We start from the raw sequence: 22,362 nt of genomic DNA, 5'->3' as shown, positions 1-22,362 counted from the left end.
TTGCAGATTATCTATTACTGATGTCAAGAATTTCTTGGTGATGCAGTTTCCCCAACAATACTCGATTGTCAAGAATATTTTTCTCCTCTAGTGCCTTTGCTGCCACACTGACTGAATCAGTGTTAATTGACAATTTAGGAGAATATTCCTATGTTCCAGGAAGGACAGTACTAGAAGTGCTATTGTACATGATTAAAGCAATAATATTTTAATTATGAACATTTCAATACATTCATAGTTGACTAAGAAGCATTCATCTTATTATATAATAGTATGAAATTTAGTCCATGTATGGTAGAATAAATAACTATAGGACAAATTTGCAGACTTTAATATAGTTTGTATAGTTCTAGCATCCAAACTTTTTGTTATACACTTGTGAACATACAAGCTTATGAGGTTGAGTACTGATTGTCTATCCCACTGGTTCCTAGACTCTTGATTTGCTGCATCAGTAAAATACAAATGGGAGGACCAATACAGGGTTGCCAATTTGTAATTTAGCTAAATAAAATATTAAAACAACCCACTATCATTTATTCTCATCATTTCAAAAAGAGCATTTTAACATGAAATGTTTTTAGTCTTTGGAAATAAAACATTAAAAAGGCACATTTTTACAGTAAAGTTCTTTAATTTGAATATGTTTAGCTTTATAAATAGGAGAAGACGATGGCACCCCACTCCAGTACTCTTGCCTGGAAAATCCCATGGATGGAGGGGCCTGGTGGGCTGCAGTCCATGGGGTCGCTAGGAGTCGGACACGACTGAGCAACTTCACTCTCATGCATTGGAGAAGGAAATGGCAACCCACTCCAGTGTTCTTGCCTGGAGAATCCCAGGGATGGGGGAGCCTGGTGGGCTGCCGTCTATGGGGTCGCACAGAGTCGGACACGACTGAAGCGACTTAGCAGCAGCAGCAGCAGCTTTATAAATATTTATCACATCATTCATAATTTCCATGGTTAACTGTGGCATGTGAAATACTTATCATGTGGGTGCTGGCCTGTAGAGCTGAGTTTGGGATTATTGGTTGGTACTTAAAATATCTGGACCCCAGGGGCTCATATAGCCAATAAGATACCTTCTATTACAATACAGGCAGAATCACCAGAGTTTAGATCACAAGTTTCCAATTTAATAGATCTAGCTTCAAATACTGGAGTCTTAACCACAGATCTCTCCTAAAAATATTCTTATTTTTAGTAACATAAGAGTTACCACAAAGGATAAGGAATGTAATCATTTGTCTCTTCAAAAACACAACTTCTGGAAAATAAGAATAGTAATTAAAATGCAGTTTTCTTTGAAGTAACTAGAAATAGTTTATATAATTTTAAGAGTAGAATCATAAATTCCAGAACACAGAAAAACAGGTGATAAAGTGAATACACACACACACACACACACACACACACACACATTGCAGTAACACAAGAGCAACAAAAAAATCTTAACTTCCTTGAAGACACACACATATATCTAAATCACACACATATACACATATAATTCATTGCCTTTTCTGTGTTAGTCTCTCAGTCGTGTCCGACTCTTTGTGACCCCATGGACTGTAGCTCACCAGGCTCTTCTGTCTGTGGAATTTTCCAGGAAAGAATACTGGAGTGGGTTGCCATTTCCTTCTCCAGGGGATCAACTTGAACTCGGGTCTCCCGCATTACAGGTAGAAATTTTTACCATCTGAGTCACCAGGGAAGTCCTTTAGTTGTCCTTCAATCCCACTCAAAAGTGAGTTGCAGACATCATCCCTGGTGCTGCTGCTGCTGCTAAGTCGCTTCAGTCGTGTCAGACTCTGTGCGACCCCATAGACGGCAGCCCACAAGGCTCCCCCATCCCTGGGATTCTCCAGGCAAGAACACATCCCACTCATCCCTAAATACTTTAATGTGCATTTTCTGAGAGTAAGGATATTACCCATAATTATGTAATAGCCTCATTTAGACTTTATAAAATTAAGGAAATTAAAATACTTTTATAATACTAGTACTTAATCAAGAGTCCATATTCAAATTTAGTCAGTATTCCCAGTAACATCCATAATTATTACTATTTTTCCAGTCCACTATTCAATCCAGAATCACATGTTGTATTTAGTTTTCATAACTCTTCAACCTCAACTTGTTCCTTACCCTGTCTTTGCTTTTCATGACATTTCTGAAGAGTTCAGTCATTTCATAGAATGTCCTCAATTTGATTTTCCTTATGATTAAATTCTGGTTATGCCATTTTGACTGGATACCAAGAAGTGATGTCTTCTTCAGAACTGTCCCATAATTGATGAAGATAGTGTCTGCTAGGTGTCTCCACTGTAAGCTTTATTTTAAAAAATTTTAATGCAGAAGAAATACTTTGAGACAATGTAAATGTCCTATTCCTTGTCAAACTTTCACCCATGAGTTTTAGTATTCATTGATTCTTCTTGCATGAATGTCTTTATGATGGTTGCCAAGTGGTAATTTTCTAGCTTCATTATTTCTTCTACATTTGTTAGTTAATATTCAACTGTGAGGAAGAGCTTTTCACTTTTTCCATTTATGTTAGTACATACTTGTGAATTCTTATTTTATCCAACGGATTATAATCTGTTACTATCTTTCACTATGTAAAAATAATACCAAAATGACTATGGTGATTTATATGATTATGTTTCACCAATTTGCTTTATATTTGAAAAGGTACCAGTGAGTACTGGTATGAATGTGGAATATTAAAAAAATCTGTAGGGATTATCCTATAATCCTTATTTTTGTTGGTTAGAAAGGGGAAATTCTTTTCAGAATTAGTTGCCCTGGTGTTTTAGAGCAATGATGTCATGAAGAGACAAGGTCAGGAAGCTGAAGGATAGGAAGAAGCACTGTGTGTGATCTCTCCTCTTCTCATCAAGATCACGTCCTCTTTCAGACTTCATAACTGACATTGTGCAAATCTGAAACAATGAGGCTTCTCTTTTCCCATAAATTTAGATGTTCCTTCAGCTGTCACTTTTATTGTTTGGGCCACTCCAGTAACTGCTCCATGATCTCTGTGAAATCTGTGCTCGACTGTAGTTTCCCCAGTTCCTCTTTCTCCATCTGCTAATGCTGGTTAGATTAAGCCTCCAAGCTGACCCAGGGCAAATCTTTGCCTGTCGCCCACTTTCACAGGCTATTTTAATCACTGTTTCATCCAGGTGAGAGACAGATGGCACACTGAAATGAGGCAAGAGAGACGTTTTTCATGAAGGGCCATTTACAAAGATGTCAGCAAGATAAAGGGGCCACAGGTCTAAGGGAGCAAGGCAGAGAGTGATGACCAGCCCCTAACAAAGTAGCTCTCATTGTAGGAGGGGCTGTCTGACTGGAAGTATGACCTTTGATGAAGGCAGCACTGCCAACCCAGAGCAACCTGGCAAAGATGACACTAGGTATAAACACCCAGCTTCACTGTTCTCCTGCTTTCCTGATGGTGTTTTCCTGCTGGGGTTTCCCATTGGCCAAACCGATTGCCATCTGGAGGGTAAGAGAGCCTGTTGATTCAATTTACAAATTCACCCTCACACAGAGCATGATGGAGGAGCAGGAAGAGTGGTTCTGGAGGAGCAAACAAAACACCCCATTCACACACAGCAACTTCTAATATTTTAATAGGTTTTGGGGGATTCTGTTTGTACCTTAAGTGGTCACCCAACCTTGCTTCTTGTTCTGCTAGAGCCTCCGGTTTATAATCTGCTGCTTGTAGTCCCTGGTAGGCCACTCCCTCCAGTCTCATTCTTACCCCAAGTTTTCTTGCTCTCAGCCCAGGGGTGGGTGGGTGGGTGTGGTGTGTGTGTGTGGTGTGTGTGTGTGTGTGTGGGTGTGGGGTGTGTGTGTGTGTGTGTGTGTGTGTGTAACTCCCCTTCTCCCTCAATCTGTAGAATAAAACTTATCTTGTTACACAACATGGTTAACCAAAAGTAACCGGGCAAACAATAAAATAAAAAATGTAATCTTTATTAGTTTGCACATTTTTAATGTTGGTTAGCATCATTTAGGGTAATAGTAGCATTTTCCAGCATGCAGTTCATGAATACAGTTTAAGTATTCTAAGTAGTTTTAAGAAAAAGAGGTGCCTATAGTTTGCTTCTGTAAGAAACAAAATATCCTGATGTAATTAACTACATAAGTTCACTACTCTCTGTTCTTGTGGGGAAAAAAAAACTGTGAAACCCACATTATATTTAGAGCAATCTAGAGCAGCATGACTTCAAATAAATGGAAACATAAACAGAAGTTAGAAAAAAAAGACGCAAATGAAAAATAAACACTACCTTCAATCAGTTAGTATAGGCACTACCAAAAGCGTAAATAAAAATTTATACCTTTTTTCCATTTGCAAAGCATAATTTGGATGTCAGTTGTGAATCTATGTTTGCCCCTTAAAATTATGAAATAATCTAAAAGTAGCAAATGTAATAAAAAAGCAGAAATCTACAACTACCCTATCTTGTGTTCATTTCTTATTTAGCAAATTCCTTCCATGAAAAAGTACTATGGACAGAAAGTAAGAAAGTGATTGTGATATCAATCTTTAAGATAATTTCCTCTTCATATTTATGTACATAATGCTGAAAAATAAAATAAAATGATTTTTACAGTATTTATATTTGCTTATAAAATTCTAAACACATTTTAACAGGTTAAGCAGTGTTTTTTTTTTTTTTAAACATGTCTGTACAGTTGGGCTATACACCATATGTTATCCACTTAGAATTTAAAAATAACCAAAAAGCTGTTAAAGTGCTGCAAACTATTGCTTAATGACTTAAATAAATGAGATCTGTTGAACAATTTCTTTGACTTTACCAGTGACATATGGTTTCTCATAAATGAGATTCTGAGCGGTGGGAGAAACCAGATACAGCAGCATGGTAATAGAAACATGCATTCATAGCATCCAAACTATTTATAATGGTACAGAATACATTATATTACCTGTGTAAAGCTTGCACTCTACATTTCTTGTGGTACATATTTGATGCAATAAATACTGTGCTTAGGTCATTATTTGTTTGCTCAAACGTGCACCACAGGGTAAAATGACTATTTACATAATAAATAGCATTTCATTAACATATACATTGTCAACCTTACTGAGCTGAAGATGGCTAAACAAAGTGCAGGATTAAGCAGAAATTTATAAAGGGTTCTTTTGGTTAATTCCGTCTTTAAGGGAGAAGCAATACTCATTATTCAGTATTTTTTAAATACAATAAACAGAAATGTAACACTTAAGATTCCTGACATTTGAGTGAAGTTTGCACCTGCTAAGATTTAATGGGCTATCCCCCTAAAATGACATACTTGGTCTAGGGATTGGATTTGACAAAACAAGATCAGCAAAGCACCTCCAGTTATCACCTAATCACCCCTCCCAGAAACATAGATGGAATTTAAGAGCTCATTGTGTTCCTTGTGACTTTTTTCATGCATGATCTCTAAGTGTAGCATGCCCTCATGCAAACCATGTCTTTGTGCAGATGGGAGGGCCATGTGATTGCCATAACCCCCAGTGGCATACCTGTTTAAGAGGTCCTTTAATCTATTTCCCAACAGAAACCCCATTTACAAAAATAGTCACATATAATAAACAACATATGGACTAAAAAAAAGATGAATCCACTAACAGATTTTGTAAAAACGTGACAAATGTGGCAGTCGAAATGCAAAGAGTGGATACAATTACTACACTACAGTGTTTTCGTGTTAAACAACCCCCGAATTATAGGTTTGCACCCCTTTGAACTGGTCCCTACAGTCTACGTAGCCATTTTGTCTCTTGTCTTCAGCAGTGTCAGCTGGTAGTGAGAACAGTAACCTCCCGTCAAGGTCATCTCCCTTTTACACAGTCACAGTTTTCCAACAAGGGGTCACTGTCTGATTGTAGGCACTGACCTTAAGTAAATTTGTGTAAAAACAGTCAGTTTGGCATTGACCTCCTAAAGGAGTCCTGTTGACAAAAATACATCACCTCCACAGGCTGTAAACAATTTGTCACCCAGTGATTTTTATGTATTTGTGTTTATTTCCCTTTGGCTTTTTCATCTTTGCCTTCTTGCTCGTGCTTTTCCACAATTGGTTTTGTTACCCGATCATAGGAGGGTGGACAAGCTGCTGTGGACATGGTCAGATCAGTTTTTTCTGTAATTGAGTTTTCATTTATTCTGTCAATTATCATGTCTTCTTTTACAAGAAGATTAGCCCCACCCTTGATTTTGTTTTTGTTGTACGTAAATGATGCCTGTTTTACAGTTCGCTTTAAAAGGTGGCGCCTGTATGCACGCTGAATAATAACAGCAGACACTTCCTCTTGTTTTCTCTTTAAAGTCGTAGTTATTGGCTGATAGGAGACTTTCGATGGGTTGGAGGCCATGAATCTCTCTTCCATCTGTATTCGAAGGGCATCCATCTCTCCACTCTCCCCCAGAACCCGCTTCGTAAAAGCAAATAAAATGTCAAGACAGTGGATTCGATCACCACTTACCATGGGCAAATCCATGGCAATGAGCTGGAGTTTGTTCGGTTGTGGCAAATTGAGCGGTGGTTCAAGAGCAGCTGCAAACTGAGATAGCTTTTCAAATTCCATGAACTGGGTGGCGTCGGGATCAAACTTCTCCCAAACCTCATAGAACATCTCAAAGTCATCCTCACTCAGGGGCTCTGCGCTTTCTTCAGTAGCAACACTGAAGTTCTCCAGGATGACAGCTATATACATGTTCACCACGACTAGAAATGATATGATGATGTAACTGACAAAGAAGAAAATCCCAACAGATGGGTTCCCACAGTCTCCTTTAACTGAGCTGCCAGGGTTAACTTTATTAGGGTCACAATCGGGTGGTTTACTGTTGAGAATAGGTGCTAGCAATCCATCCCAGCCAGCAGAGGTGGTAATCTGGAACAGGCAGATCATGCTGTTGCCAAAGGTCTCAAAGTTAAACATGTCATCAATTCCAACCTCCCTCTTAACATAGGCGAAGTTGGACATTCCAAAGATGGCATAGATGAACATGACCAGGAAGAGCAGGAGGCCGATGTTAAACAACGCAGGAAGGGACATCATCAAAGCAAAGAGCAGCGTGCGGATCCCCTTAGCCCCTTTGATCAGACGCAGGATTCGGCCAATCCTGGCAAGACGGATCACTCGGAACAAGGTAGGGGACACAAAATATTTCTCTATCAGCTCAGCCAGAAACATACCTATGGACAAAAAAGATGAGGGTACTGACTAGTGAAGAAGTTATCCATTAAATTAATACTCAAATTTTGTTAAGGCTCACAGGTAAATTTCAGAGTACTAAAATTCAGTTGAAAAGTGTAGTGAAAGTGTTAGTCACTCAGTCATGTCTGGCTCTTTGCGACCCCATGGACTGTAACATGCCAGGCTTCTCTGTCTATGGGATTCTCCAGGCAAGAATACTGGAGTGGGTTGCCATTTCCTCCTCCACAGGGTCTTCCCAACCCAGGGATCAAACCCACATTTCCTGCATCTGCTGTATTGGCAGGAGGACTCTTTACTACTGCACTACCTGGCAAACTCCAAGGTGACTAAGATAGTATTCAATTCAATAAGGATTTTATAGTATATTTTATCCTTGAGGGGTATTGATAGACTAGTTTTGCTTACAGAAAATCCAAAGACTGAATCTAAAAAAACAAGTTAAAAATTCAAGTTTGTCTGAAGAGCAGTAGCTGACAGTATATGTAAATGTTTATAAAAATACAGTGAACACGATGATTTTTTTCTGAAACACTAAATCATATAACCTGTATTCAGTCCTTCCCCATATAAACCTATCTGTAGTTTTGAATGCATTCATCTCTCCATGAACATGATGCTTTCCTAAGTTTCCACTATAATATTCATATATAGATGTATATATTTATTATGCTCTGGTGCATTTCTAAAAGGATTTAAGCTGATGCCTTTTCTGGTTTCCTACATCTGTGTCTTAGCCCTCTTACTTAGAGCGTCTTTATCCATTTACCTTCGAAATAGTGAAATAATGAATGAGCTGAAGAGGAGCTCAAGAAACCAAGTATCTTTGAATTACACTATCTCATTTTGTAAAGAGTAAATAAGCATGTTTGTGTCTGTATGAGAGAGGGAAAGAGAGACAGAGAAAGAAAGAGAGGTGAATACAACTAGGTACCCTATCCACAACTAGTTAATACCACAGAATACTATGGGAATCAAAGGGTACATACAACATATAAGTTGGATAAAAGATCAACTTCTTCAGAGGGGGAATGGCATAAAAATCTGCCCAACAGAGGTGCCCCATATTGGATGGTAAAATATTTATTCAATCATATCATCTGCTTTAGGGAAAAAATGGATACTTTAGGCCCACAGACAGACCTCTTCACTTCACTGGGGCTGGAGTTGTATCTTCAGTTAGATGGGTTATTGCTCATGTGACCTGTTGACATTCCAGGCTTTGAAGTGTATGACTGATGAAATGATGTTCCATGCCAAATCACTTCTTTTGTGCATCATTATTATACATTGCAAGGTAATCTAGAAAATCTCTGATACTCTGCATTAAAGAACCTACCATTTTCACTGACATTTTGTTCTTTGCTTTACTCTCTTTCACTCTGTATTCTTCCTTATTAGTACCAGCTTCCACTCTTATCTGTATGCCAATGACTCTATGTCTCTGATGTACTGTCTCTCCTGAGTATCAGACTAAATTTCTATCCCTTTTTTCAACAGAGTCATTTACATATTGTATAGACTATTCAACTTCAACATGTCAAAGACATTTCGATCTTAATAGCACATTTAGTTAATAGAACATTTCTAGTTCAAATGACTGAGACTTACTATATTGACAAATAATACACCTAGTCTAAAATGGATAGAACAGGATACAATACTCAGTGTATAGCAGGAGCTTAATTTTGTAAGAAAGACAAACACATCTGAATGAAAAACATCAGAATTTTCACAGTGGTTTTCTCTGAGTGATCAGATGACTTCTAAATTAAATGTGATTGCTCTTTTATTGAGCTAAAAGGCTTGAAATACTTCTTACCTACTATGGAGAGAATGACCACCACAAAATCAAAGATATTCCAGCCTATAGTAAAATAGTAATGGCGGAGGGAGATGAGCTTCAGCACACACTCCCCAGTGAACAGCACAATGAACACCAAGTTGATGCGGGACAAAATGCTAGTCACACAGTCGCTCTGGTCGTCGGTTTCCACCATCATGGTGACCATGTTGAGACAGATAAGAATCATGATGCTGATGTCAAAAACTTGTCTGGTGACGAAGTCAAAGACCATTCCTTGGAATTTGTTCTGTAGAGAAACAGAAAAGCTTTTAGGGACAGAGGAGTTTCCCTCTACACATGAACTTCTATATAAGTAGTTTCTGTACTGACTGTCTAGGATTGTACCGAAGAACCACTGGCTCTGAATTTCGTGAAAGATGGTGTGTATCACATTTAAGTTTTTAAATTTAGTTATCCAAATTACTATTTACCAAAATATATTCCACAGAATAACAATCCCTTGTCAAAAAGGGACTTCTGATAAGAAACACTGCATACTATTACACACTACTCTGAGAGGCCACACACAGCTATAACATTATGCCTTTAAAGTCCCTGTGTGGCAATATTGATGTTCTTCCACCAAGCAGTCTTTGCTGATATTGTCACACACAGAATGCTGAGCCTACACAGGGATAATCAAACCGGAAGACATTCCTTATGCTTTGATGTCAAAAACCCATGGCGCTTTTCACTGATCTGTGATTTTGCCACTGTCATTCATTGCAGGCCATTGTCTGACCCACTGGGCTTCCCTTGTGGCTCAGCTGGTAAAGAATCCACCTGCAATGTGGGATACCTGGGTTCGATCCTGGGTTGGGAAGATCCCCTGAAGAAGGGAAAGGCTACCCACTCCAGGCTTCTTGCTTAGAGAATTCCATGGACTGTATAGTCCACAGGGTTGCAAAGAATCAGACATGATGGAGGGACTTTCAATTTCACTTCACTTTCACTGTCTGACCCACTTTCCTAGGCCACTGAGGAACTTTGAGGATATCTTCTGTCTTACATTTTTCCTACACGTAATTGACTCATTTCTACTTTCAGTGTTAAGCCTTCACAGAGGACAGCATATGTTTTTTATCATTCTCAAGAAAGCAAGTGTGGGCTAGCACAATATGAATATGAATGTTCATTAACATTTTATTCCCCAGTACACCCCAGGGGTTGCTTTAACCTCACATGTCATCATCATAAAAATCAACACAATGTGGGATAAGGCTCTCTATTTCATAGCAGTTGTTTCATTGGTTGTCATGGAAACATGACACCTGTTTCTTATCATCATGAATTGTACTTATTGGCTCTGACTTCTGTAGACATTAGTAATTTCTAACTTTATAGCCATATATATGAATATTAGATACTAGAAGTCTTTTCATCTCCAAAATACTTGGTACCTCTAATGAAAAATAAAATGGAAGTAAGGTATTATTTCACTTAACAGTTCATCAACTTGCTTATCAGGAAACTGTTAAACTTGTTTATCAGGAACCCTATCAAAGATTTACTTCTATATATGCATGACTCAGCAACTACTCTTGAGTTACATGATCAAATTTCTTGTGCACATAACACTGCCTATGTGTCTTTTGGCTTTTCATTTCGATTCTAGTTGTATAATTCTAATTGACTTGACAATAAAGGTACATTTTCTGTTTCCTCTTTTTCCTTTTGGCCTCTTTCTGTAAAAAATTATTTTACCATTACCATAAAATGTATGAATTAATGATGCTCTAAAATTGGGAGAAATCTTTGCTGCTAGAAATGTTAGCTGCTATCTCTTCTGTGAGAAAAACTAGGCAAATTTTTGTTTTTGTACATTTTCCCCCATATCATTTGGTATTTCTTACTCCTGGTCGAGGTATAGGCTTTTGTGGCTTTTTTGATCCTAATTTTTTCATTGCATTATAGTATTTCTTCTGTTCTTCTGTCATAAAGATGTCTTGACCTCCAAAGTATAGAAAAGAAAAATAAAAACTGGTTAAAACTGTGTACCTTCCTTCTTTCAATGTTAAACTTAGAAAAGGGACCATTAAAAAAGGAAACACAAAATTCAACCAATTAGCATTATTTGCCTAGGATTTGAAATTGAAAAATTAAAACTAGTTTTAGATACTATAATCTTCTTTATTTCAATCATCCAAAATTGACTTTATGATTTTTATTATTATTTTATGGAGGAAAACAATCCCACAAACTGAGAGGTTAAGTATTTTACCCAAGACTGTAAACTCAGGAAGTAGTACTATTTGGTTCACTGAGTCACTAAATACTTGGTTCCTTACACTAGACACACTGTCTTTCAGAATTTTCAGACAATGATTTTCTTATTCATATGTAGCAAAGAGTTAAAGTAGGTATATTGCGTGATGGTTTCGAGTTACTCATAAAGAGCCACTGTCACTCTGCCAAGAATTGGAACAAAAGGCTAGAAAGGAAACTGGAGAAATTGGTAGAAGAGTTAGGGGAAAAGTCAAAGTCATAAGTTTGGCAGGTATGTGACAGGCCAGTAGTTACAGACAACTGGAATTCAAGCTAATAAGTGAAATGAAATAGCTTGATAATGATGACAGAGTAATATTAGTAATAACAAAGGAGGGCATGTTCTATAATGAAAGAGCCTCATACAATGGAAGCAATTATATAATAGGAAAACAGACTGAACAAATGAGATGAAGGATCAGTACATGAAGGAAGAAATATAAATGGCAAAAAAAAGCCCTTGAAAACATATTCAAACCTACTAATAATAAAAGACATGAAAATGAAAATTAAATACAATTTTCATATATCAAATACCAAGTATCAAAAAACAGAGAGAATGCTTGATGCTAGTGTATCAGTGGTGACCTGAGCACAGCCATATTGGTACTATGAGTAGGAAAGCAAAACACTTTACTCTGGAAATTTATCTTAAAGAAATCGTTAAAGGCTCCAGTTTTTTTGGCACAAAGAGTTTTGACCAGGCACTATTTAATCCTTAAAGGTTAAAAATAACCTATATCATCAGTCTACTTGGAAATGGTTAAGTAAATTATGATAATGTATATATGAAGGATTAAAAAGGGAAATATATATGTTAAGTCAAAAATAATTTATAATTATAGATAAAATAATTTCAGTAAGAAGAATGTGTGTACAAAAAGTTTATACAGCAAAACATAAAATGTGAATAATGGTTATTCCTGAGTAAAGATATTTCTTTACTTTCTATTTTATGATAATGTACATATATAATTAGATAATAAGTGGGCTTTATAAATGATACTAATTAATAAAGAACTTTCAATTCAAAGCTAGAACTGATAGCTTATAATTAATATCAGGGAGAATGAAGTGGGAATATATAAATGGAGCCAATAAAGAATTTTAAAGTGTGAAAAGAAGCACCAGAAGAAGCTTACATCTCATGTATAATTTGTTGCATTCTAAAGGTTTTTGTTGGACAATATATTTTAAGGGGAGATGTCATAGGGATAAACAATAAGCTGAGTCTGGGAAAGAGGTATATGTCTGGGTTCTCTTCCAGTTCTTTTTTAGTTATTTTTTTTTTCAAAAGAGAAAATGTGGTCCCTGAAGTTTGTTTGTTTTTATTTAAAGAGGAGATTTTGTGAGCCTATGCACAGAAATAAGGAACACAGTCATTCTTGGCAAAGACATGGGCAGTGAATGGCAGAGAGGAAGCATGCAAAAAATAGATTGTAATATATAATCCCATTTGGTTTCTGAGTTAAAGTACTCATTTGGTATTGAAAGCCCTCCAAATGATTTATTATCTTGGTGGGAGAGAAAATATTAGAAATACTTATCTTCTTTTTTTGCTGGTTGAAATTATCTATGATGACACCAATAAACAGGTTCAAGGTGAAGAAGGACCCAAAGATGATGAAAATAACAAAGTAAAGATACATGTATAGACTTTCCTCATACTTAGGCTGGAGTTCCACCTACCAAAGGAGAATACTTTTTAGACATTATAATACATTTGATGCTGGAAGTAATTGTTGCTTTTTCATGAGAATAGATAATAAAATTTTTAGTAATACTTAAGCAGTACTTTTATTTCTTATAAATCAGCTACTTCTAAAAATAGTCTCTGAAATTAGCCTTTAGGATAATTTTTTAAGTAAAAAAGGAGGTGTTATGTAAAAAAATACCATAAAATGATTTAGAAATTATTTTTTTTCTAACTACAAATACAACCAATATGTTGCCATTTGAACAGTAGTATACTAAATTTGGCAATTTTTAACATACTACATTTTTATAATTTAAAAATTACTAGTGAAAACATTTTACATCAGTAAATATGTATAGATTATGTTTAGAAATAATCATTCCTGATGTGTGAATTTATTTAGCAAACAATTTAGTTATTTATTTATTTAGATGTTTGACATCTAAATAAATAGGCAGTTTGACACTGCCTATAACAGTGTAACAGTCACTGAATTTTTCAGATTAAGTAGACATTAACTGGCACTAGTGGTAAGGAACCTGCCTGCCAATGCTGGAGACATTAAAGACTTGGGTTCTATCCCTGGGTTGGGAATATCCCCTGGAGAAGGGCATGGCAACCCACTCCAGTATTCTTGCCTGGAAAATCCCATGGACAGAGGAGACTGGTGGGCTACAGTCCATAGGATTGCGAAGAGTCAGATCCAACTGAAGGGGACTTAGCATCCAACTGGACATGCCATCTGCTAAATCCTCAACCAGTAATTTAATCTCTAGAGTGTACTCATGAGAAATAAGCATTTGAGCTTTTACTTAGCATGTAACAAAGACATAAATGAGTCACTATAAGACAATGCCCTAATATATTCATGTCCTCCTAAAGATATTAGAGTTAAAAACCAACCAAACACACAAAACAAAATAACAAAGTAAAATAACTCTGGAGGATATCAGGAAGGTACTCAACACAAAACTAGAATCATTTATGGAAAATGTATATCAGGAAAGATAAAAGGGAGCTTCTTAGGTCAGTTTAAAGATTATGGGGGCAAAGGTCATCCATCATGTTTATAGGCTAAACAGATGGGACCTAAGAATGGAAAGATAAAGAGAAAATACTAAATTGTACAAAATTTGAAGAGCAGATTTGGAATGAGCATGGATTTTAATTCTTCTTGAAGTCTAAAAAAGGCTGTAGTAGGAAAAATCAAAAAAGTAGGTCTTAGGTGATAGAAACTTAAAGGAAACTGTTGATCATAGAAATGATAACAGTCTGTAAAGGCTCCAGTAAATTTATGGATCATATAAAGGGCGCTTCCCAGATGGCTCAGTGGTAAAGAATCTGCCTACAACACAGGAGACACAGATTCATTTCCTGGGTCAGGAAGATCCCCTGGAGAAGAGAAGGGCAACCACTCCAATATTCTTGCCTGGAGAATCCCATGGACAGAGGAGCCTGGTGGGCTACAGTCCATAGGGTCACAAAGAGTCAGACACGACTGAAGTGACTGAGCACAGTGTATCATCACATAAAGGAATGGATTTTAAAGTGACTGTTACAGAAATCTTACACTGCCTAGACAACATCCTTTACTTGTCCAATATGGAGGGTAAACTATGGATAGCAATCATATATTTCTTCACATTTGTTTTATCATGCCAAAATTATTAATGAGTATGTAATTGATAGATTGAAAGGAAACAAAATAGAAAAATAGTCAATAGAAGGATATTTGTTAGTTGTTAAATATATGACTGTGTTACTTTCGTTGCACTTCTGTTTTGATATATCTTAGTAAGATTTCTGATAAATACTGCTATATGCGTGCATACTACTGCTATACTTGAGTCTTGAATCATACTTTTTCTTTTTAAAAAATCATTGTAAAATCATTCCATTTAGCTGCTATGCTCTGTTAAATTATTTTTAATGTCTAATCAAAATTGTGAAAAGACTTAGAATGTAAAGAATACTTACATTTCTGGAATCAACTGCTGCATACATTATATCCATCCATCCCTTAAATGTGGCCTATTAAAAAGGACATGCATGTTTTATTTTGGGGTAAAAGTAATTCAGATCCAATATTTAATAAATATCCTTACTGATACATTTCTTTAAAAGGAACATTTTAAAAATATATCTCAAAACAAATTTTACATGGATTTTGGACCAACAATATCTCAGTAAGTCTCTTCATTTCTACACCATATAATGAATAGAATGGTCCTTTGATATATCCTCCTGCTTGACAACCAACTGACAAATACTTTTCAGTTCTTTAGTTAATGGAATCATGCAGTTTAAAGTGCTATCAAGATTTGGTGGAATACTTTTAGAAAGTCTTACAAATGCCAACACATTTAGTAATGTTCATAGCAGCAAAACAACTACATCTTAGACCTGATGATCATCCACTAACACCTATCTACAGGGTGATCCAAGTGACTGAAAGCTTACAATTTCTCTTGATTGTAATACTCTAAAGATCATACAGGTATCCAAAAGTCAGTTGCAGCTAACATTTTAAGAATTTTGAAGCGTAACATCAGAAATAATCCTATCTTCCACTTTCTTTTCTGCAACTTTTGATGAGAGTGAGTTAATTTGGGTAAGAAAAGTGAAAATAGTACAGTAGACACTTGGTATTCCAAGTGTAATAATTTATAGTAACTTGATACTTGTTCTAGAATATGAGTTTTGAACACTATGGACCTGAGAGGATTATTCCTTAGTCAGAAAGTCTACCAAAAAGCTTTTAGCATCTGTATCTTAACACATCTTTGTTTTTGTAACACTAACACTTATGAAGTGGTAGATGTCATGGGAAGAAAGTCAAGTATGGGTGCTTGCGATGGCAATGAAGAAAAAGTAAAGACTCTTAGCTAGAAAATAGAACTTATTTGTCTATCAAAGAGGGAAATTTTGAATGTGTCAATGGCTGAGGTCAATGACAGAACAAGTTCATTATATACTAGGTACAAAAGCAGTAAAAGGTGATTCAAGGAACCATTTCAATGAATTGCTAACCAACAGAGAGATGATTCTGTATATATAGCCAAGTGTAAATCAGTACTCTGGTAGCAGAATTTATTTACTGGCTTTGTGCAGCATCTTTACCCTAGCATTTTAAGGGATTGCTTGAAATTTTCAATTTTTCTTTCTCAATTTTATGGAGGAAGTGATATATATTAGTGATATTTACAAGTGTGGTTATCAGTTAAGGGTTAGGGTAAGTGCCCAAGGAAATACCATCATGTGTCTACTATAATATTCGAAGAAATCATACTTGTCCAAATATTAAAAATCTCTATTTTAATTCCATGAACATTTAGAATAAATCAGAAACATCTACAAGAGAAGTAAGAATTTCTAACAAGAAGGTAGAGAGAACTTGCAAAAGAGCCATAGTACTCTGAAAGAGATGCAGGAGGATTTTGATCAGCACAAGCTTGTTTGCTTGCTTAATCTCCTGGTTGAACAGTTGGAAACACAACCCTGGTGAAATAAAATAGATTTCTGCCCTAAGGACTATAGAACTACAGGAACAAATTTATGCAGGTTTTTTTTTTTTTAAATATGAGTTTTCACTGGCCAAAATAGAACAGTATTTTTACAATGTTTTTCAAATACTCTGGACTCTTTTTATCCACTGCTTTGTGATGCAGCTGCAGTCAGAAGCTGCATCAAATGAAAATGTTCAAGAGGCTACCATCTTTTATATTTTTATACATTGTGAATGGTTTTTCAGTCTTAGAGACCCAGTAGTGAAAACATTAATATTTAGAGGAAAAAAAGACTTCTATAATTGTACTAAAGGCCATTTGCGATGGGATAACAGCTGCTTGTGTTTCATTTCTGTTTCTGAGTGCTATCTGGTATTATTCCATTTCACTATGAGGAGCTAATCCTAAAGCCTAAATATCATTCCCCAATCTTCAATCCAAATGATATAACTCAGTAGCAATTAATTCTCACCAATTTGTTACAATCCAGTCAGGTGTGTTTAGGGTGTGTGTTTGAGGGGAGGGGGTGATCCATCAGTGAACCAAGCTTTCCAATTGCAATAGGAAAAATATTAGCAAATTTGTTGATTTAGTCATCAATTTGTTCATATGAGAAACTGTGTCTGCACTGTTTAAATATACTGACACTTCCACCCATCTGGGCTCATAAACGTACTAATAAATCAAAATTAGAAAAAAGGATATATAAATTTTCTTCTTAGTACTACACAACAGCTGTATGTCATCACTTTGTTATTATTCTAGACAATAAACACATTTCAGAGAAAAGAGTGTTCACTTACAACTTGAAGCAAAGAGAGATACCCAAATCCTACATTATCAAAGTTTACTTTCACATTTTTCCATCGGGCAGTCTCATTTCTTTCTATTAGTATTAGGCAATCTGAATGATTATTCACTTCGCTGATGTCAAACATGTCACCAGTTGTGGTGTTAACACAGTGGTAGAATTTGCCAGCAAACAAATTTACGCCCATGATGCTGAAAATTAGCCAGAATATAAGACAAACCAGAAGTACATTCATGATGGATGGAATTGCTCCTAAAAGGGCATTCACAACCACCTAATACACAAATGGAAAAAAAGAAAAGTCAGAATTCTTGTTGGTTAAAAGAAAAAACATTATCCCCCTAGTAATATTTAGTGATTCTATTTTTTTAAAATATCAAGACTATTCTAAGATATTTAAAAGCAAAATAAAGTCTTAAAATGAAATATATTCTTTCATAAGCATACATTTAGAGAAATGAATATAGATAATATAACAAAGATTAAAAGTTTTTTAAAAGAGAGGAGAAAGTACTAAAAGTTTAAAGGGAAAACAAAAGCAGAGGAATTTGCTGCCAGATGAAGCCATAAAATTTGTTTATTAGAAAAAGAGAAGTAAGAAATCCTACCAGAGAAGATTAACTCATTAAACAAAGCAATATATTAAAGAATGAAACTAAAATATTGGGGCAAGAGTTGATTTGATTGACTGATATATTTTAATAAACTAAAAAAATTCAGGTGTATAAATATAAAAATATTATTAAATACCTAAATAATTTTGTCCTTAATTATTCATGCATCACTATGACTAATAATAATTTTGGCATAAGAAGCAAGACAATTTAGCATCATGTATTTCATTAGATCATCACATAGCTTATTTCAAGCTCCAGTCATATCAGTTGTTTCATTTACTGAGTTTAATTTGATAAACTTATTTTAAATGAAACATAGTAGAAATCAGTTTCTTAGGAAAATAAGAAAAGGAGAGATGCCATATTTGGGGTGATAGTGCCCAAATCTGATGTGATTACATCAAGTTCTGTGCTAAATAATTATCTACTTTTTTTTTTTTTAATGGAAGCATTTTTGCCCTTTTTATCTTTATTCCTGGACCATACGTTAAAAATCTGTTTTATTTAGCAACACTGTAGGGATGACTGTCTTTGCTTCCTTCTCTATAGTTCCCTTTGGAGATACACATGAATAGCTAAGAGAGAAAGACAGGCCCTAATATGCTCCTAAGTAGCAGATGATGCCTCAGACTTGAACATTCACAGCTAAATTGAATTCTACCTGTGTACTTCTATCATTCTTGTCAACTTGATCTAAAAGAAACAACAGGCATCAAAATATCTTCTACCTGCCATTTGATACCAATGTGTTTTCAGAAAAATTTTTTGACTGTCTGAAAACAAGAATAGATGAGGCAATTCCTTATGCTTCTGAGCTGTGTTTAAAGTCTATCAAGAACTCTAGGCCTTCTGGAATTACAATACAGTGTGATAAGTGGGCCAAAGGAAATAAAAACCATTAATGACAAAGAAGGGAATGAGAATGAAACAATGAAGTCAGCTGAGTTATCTAGGCAGATCCAGATGATGTGAGCTATGCAAGCCTACCAAGCTGACACATGGCCCCTCACCTTATCTCATGGGGCCATCTGTATTAATACAATTGAATGAATAAGTCTTTATTTTATACTTCACTTTAAATGTGTGGATACACTTAGATTTCTTTGGATTCAAGATTTGAAAGCTGAAATCAAGTTTTTATTCCTCTCCTTTTCCAAATACTTTGCCTACCATCCAGATTAAAAAGCTGCTCCTACTGTGTATACACAAAGCACACATTAAAACAAGCTTTTATTTTAAAACCTATAACACCCAGCATAGGCCATGAGCAGAGCACTGATTACCTATACCTATTTCTTGAATTCTTTTCATATGCATCTGCAGGTCTCACATTGTTCTTCAAAACCTTTCTCACTTCTCCATCTTCATGATCGCCATCTAGTTCTGACATCTGTTACTATCAATTTGTACTACTGTCTTCCAGTTGTCTCTTTCTTTTAATTCATGTAAGATGAATTAATTTTCTTCAATTCTCATTTAACGTTATTTAATGACTTTCCACTGATTATCACGTATTTGCCTTACCTTGATGTTCAAATCACTCCTCAATCTACATGTCTAGTTTTAACTTCACTAGCTACCTAGCCTTCATGCCAATCCAACTAATGTAGTCACCATATGCTAATAACACTACCAGAGAATTGAGACACCATTTCCTCTGAAATTCCTTGTCCAATTCCTCCCCTTCTGAAACACTTTTCTTCTCACTAGCTGTATTTCAAGCAGTACTTTTGGCATGCAGCCTCACTTCCGCTCAGTTTAGCCTCCAAGATAGAGATGTTTCCTCTTTTGAATTCAAAAATCAGAATTCTAGTACTGGACAGGACTATAGAGATACTTTACTACTGCATTCTCATTTGGCAAATGAGAAAAATGAGCTAAGCCAGCTTTGGTTCAGAATGTAGACTATGAGTGGCATCCAGTGCTTCTTCCACCCCACTGCACTGATTGTCCCTAGAGTCGCTCCTACTTATCTGCTACCCAGACTGCTCTGCACTAGAGTTAATTGCATTCCCGTAATTTTGACAGATGGTAGGCTTTTTCTTTACTTCAGATAAAAAAATATATTTGTGAATTCTCCAAGGCTTTGAGTACTTTGAATATAGGACTATAAAAATGGTGATTGAATGAATGAAGTAAAGGTTAGCTTAGTATTTATTGATCAAAACAAATTTTAAATGTTATTTCTAGATATAGGAATGAGAATAAAGAACTGTACACAAAAGATGTGGGGTTAGCTAATAAGTCTGAGGGGTCTCCTTTGAAACTGGGGATTAGATTTGCATTCAAATTAACTCTATGTAATACAGGACACAAGCAAGTGCTCTGCAGTAGCATGTTTCAAGATACATTTACAATGTTTGCATACATTTGGTACAGAGAAATGGTTTATTTTTATAAGATAAAAGGACTTACTCTACAGAGATCCATCTATTCTTAAAATTTCATTAAATTAGACAATGAAGGATGTGAGAAAGGACTCACATCCCAAGAGCCCCAAGCCCTCTCTTGGTTCAGCACAGAGAGAGGTGTGTTAACTCCTTTCTGGTTCCAGGGAACTGCAGTAATTCGTTTCCAGGTGGTGAAGGCACTAGGCAGAACTGGACTAATCAACTGGAAAGAATAGATTGAGGTTTCAGGCTGCATCAAAGAGGTGTAGAAGAAAGGAACTATCTTAACGAATTAACACCAGAGGTGCTTCTCCTCACAACCATTTTGCACAGCATCATCCTATAGAATTTCTGTATTTTAGCACAACTCACTGTTATAGAAACTGTCTCTGGTTCGTTATCTCCTTTTTAAGTAAATCAACACAAAGCGAGAAATTGACAGTTAAAAATGCAAATTAATGTTGGGAATTTTGATACATGCAGAAATGTCCTCTTGCCTAAATAAATTGTCTTTGAACTTCAAATCAATACTACTCGTGGATTCTACTGCTTCTTTAATCAAAATACTGAAAAGACTGTGAATAAAAATCAAAAGTAGGCAAAGTAGAAGTCACCCCTTTTAAAGTATGAAGAAAAGTATAAAATCTTTTAAAAACCTAATGTCTTCATTTGTGTTGTGGGATTTACTTAAGGTAATTATTATTGAGAGATAAGATATATCAATTATCCAAACAAAAATTCTAACTTTTTCTCTCCCTCAGAAATAACTATCATCCTTGCACATTATCCCAAACTTTAAGAATCAACAAAATGTGGGGCTTCCCAGGTAGCTCACTGGTTAAGAACCTGCCTGCTAATGCAGGAGAAACAGGAGATGTGGGTTTGATCCCTGGGTGGGGAAGATTCCCTGGAAGAGGAAATACACCAGTATTCTTGCCTGGGAAATCCCATGGGCAGAGGAGACTAGTGAGCTACAGTCCACGGGCTCGCAAACAGCCAGACACCACTGAGCACAGCACAGCGGTAGCAGATGCATTTTTATCTAGGCGTTCACTGTGCTGTCTTCTCAGACACTAAGAGGTTAGCTGGGAGTGATGTATTCTATGAAGTCAGTCTATGCATTAAATACTACCTTAATACACATGATATTTTATTTCTAGGTGGGTGTTCTTGTCTGTATAATTCAAATAAGTAGATCGTTTCAAATTTACGTTTCCTATTTAAAACACAAATCACATTTGCTCAGTCAACTCTAGTTTAATATGTTTTTGTTTTTTTGCATTTGGAAAATAATCCCTATAAACTTACACTTAATAAAACATGAGAATGATCATACAATCAATTCCAGTCTTTGAAACCTGGGATTTTTACACTCCAGCATCTGCTCACACAGATCAACAAGGCAAGAAGCCACTGTTGGTAACTTGATATTAATTTTCAGGACTCAGACCAATGTAGAAAATAGCAAGGTCCTTTTAAATGACCCAAAGAGCATCATTCAACTTGACAAGTTAAAAATTTTATTCAACCATTCTGAACCAGGGTCCCCCCCATCACCAATCAGATAAATAATCTCCCCATAAATGGAACTCGATATACACACATCTAATCAGATTCAGTGAAACTTAATAAGGATATCAACAGCTGGGCTTCAAATCCACAGAGGGTAAATTCACAAAAGGTATTTTTCTCAAAAGAAAAGTTAAGGCAATTGAAAATAGGGGATTAGAATGTAAATATTGTATTTTTTTACTGTGGTACAATGGTACCCCTCCCAACCCCTCCCTCATCCCACTACACAAAGTCACAGTGAAAGGATGAAAGGAAGCAAAAGGGGTAATACAGTACCCATAATAAAGGGCTGAGGGGCGGAACCAGCGCTCCACCCCATCCAAGTTGGAGCAAGATTATCCTATACAAAATAGAAATATATAGTTTGTTATTAGTTAGAAATCTGATATGACAGAACAATTGGTGTTA

General features: G+C 35.9%; 1 protein-coding gene across 6 annotated transcripts in view; it reads right to left on the bottom strand.

The window, feature by feature from the left end:
• Positions 1-3,965: 3,965 nt before the first annotated feature.
• Positions 3,966-22,362, bottom strand: part of SCN1A (sodium voltage-gated channel alpha subunit 1) — a 157,060-nt gene continuing 138,663 nt past the window's right edge. For 4 of the 6 annotated variants that reach the window (XM_059875048.1, XM_059875041.1, XM_059875042.1 and 1 more), the window contains 6 exons: positions 17,368-17,649; positions 15,036-15,089; positions 12,910-13,047; positions 10,951-11,055; positions 9,074-9,344; positions 3,966-7,232 (listed from right to left, as the gene is read on the bottom strand). In XM_059875048.1, coding sequence (XP_059731031.1) covers positions 6,055-7,232; positions 9,074-9,344; positions 10,951-11,055; positions 12,910-13,047; positions 15,036-15,089; positions 17,368-17,649 — 2,028 coding nt within the window. In that variant the 3' untranslated portion in view covers positions 3,966-6,054. The remainder of the gene's footprint in view (positions 7,233-9,073; positions 9,345-10,950; positions 11,056-12,909; positions 13,048-15,035; positions 15,090-17,367; positions 17,650-22,362) is intronic. The other 2 variants (NM_001193218.2, XM_059875047.1) reach the window with 2 other exon arrangements.

The sequence above is a fragment of the Bos taurus genome, chromosome 2, assembly GCF_002263795.3.
Source record: "Bos taurus isolate L1 Dominette 01449 registration number 42190680 breed Hereford chromosome 2, ARS-UCD2.0, whole genome shotgun sequence".
NCBI classification, from domain to species: Eukaryota; Metazoa; Chordata; class Mammalia; order Artiodactyla; family Bovidae; genus Bos; species Bos taurus.
Note: the sequence above shows the minus strand (reverse complement) of the source record. Positions and strands in the feature narration are given on the sequence as shown.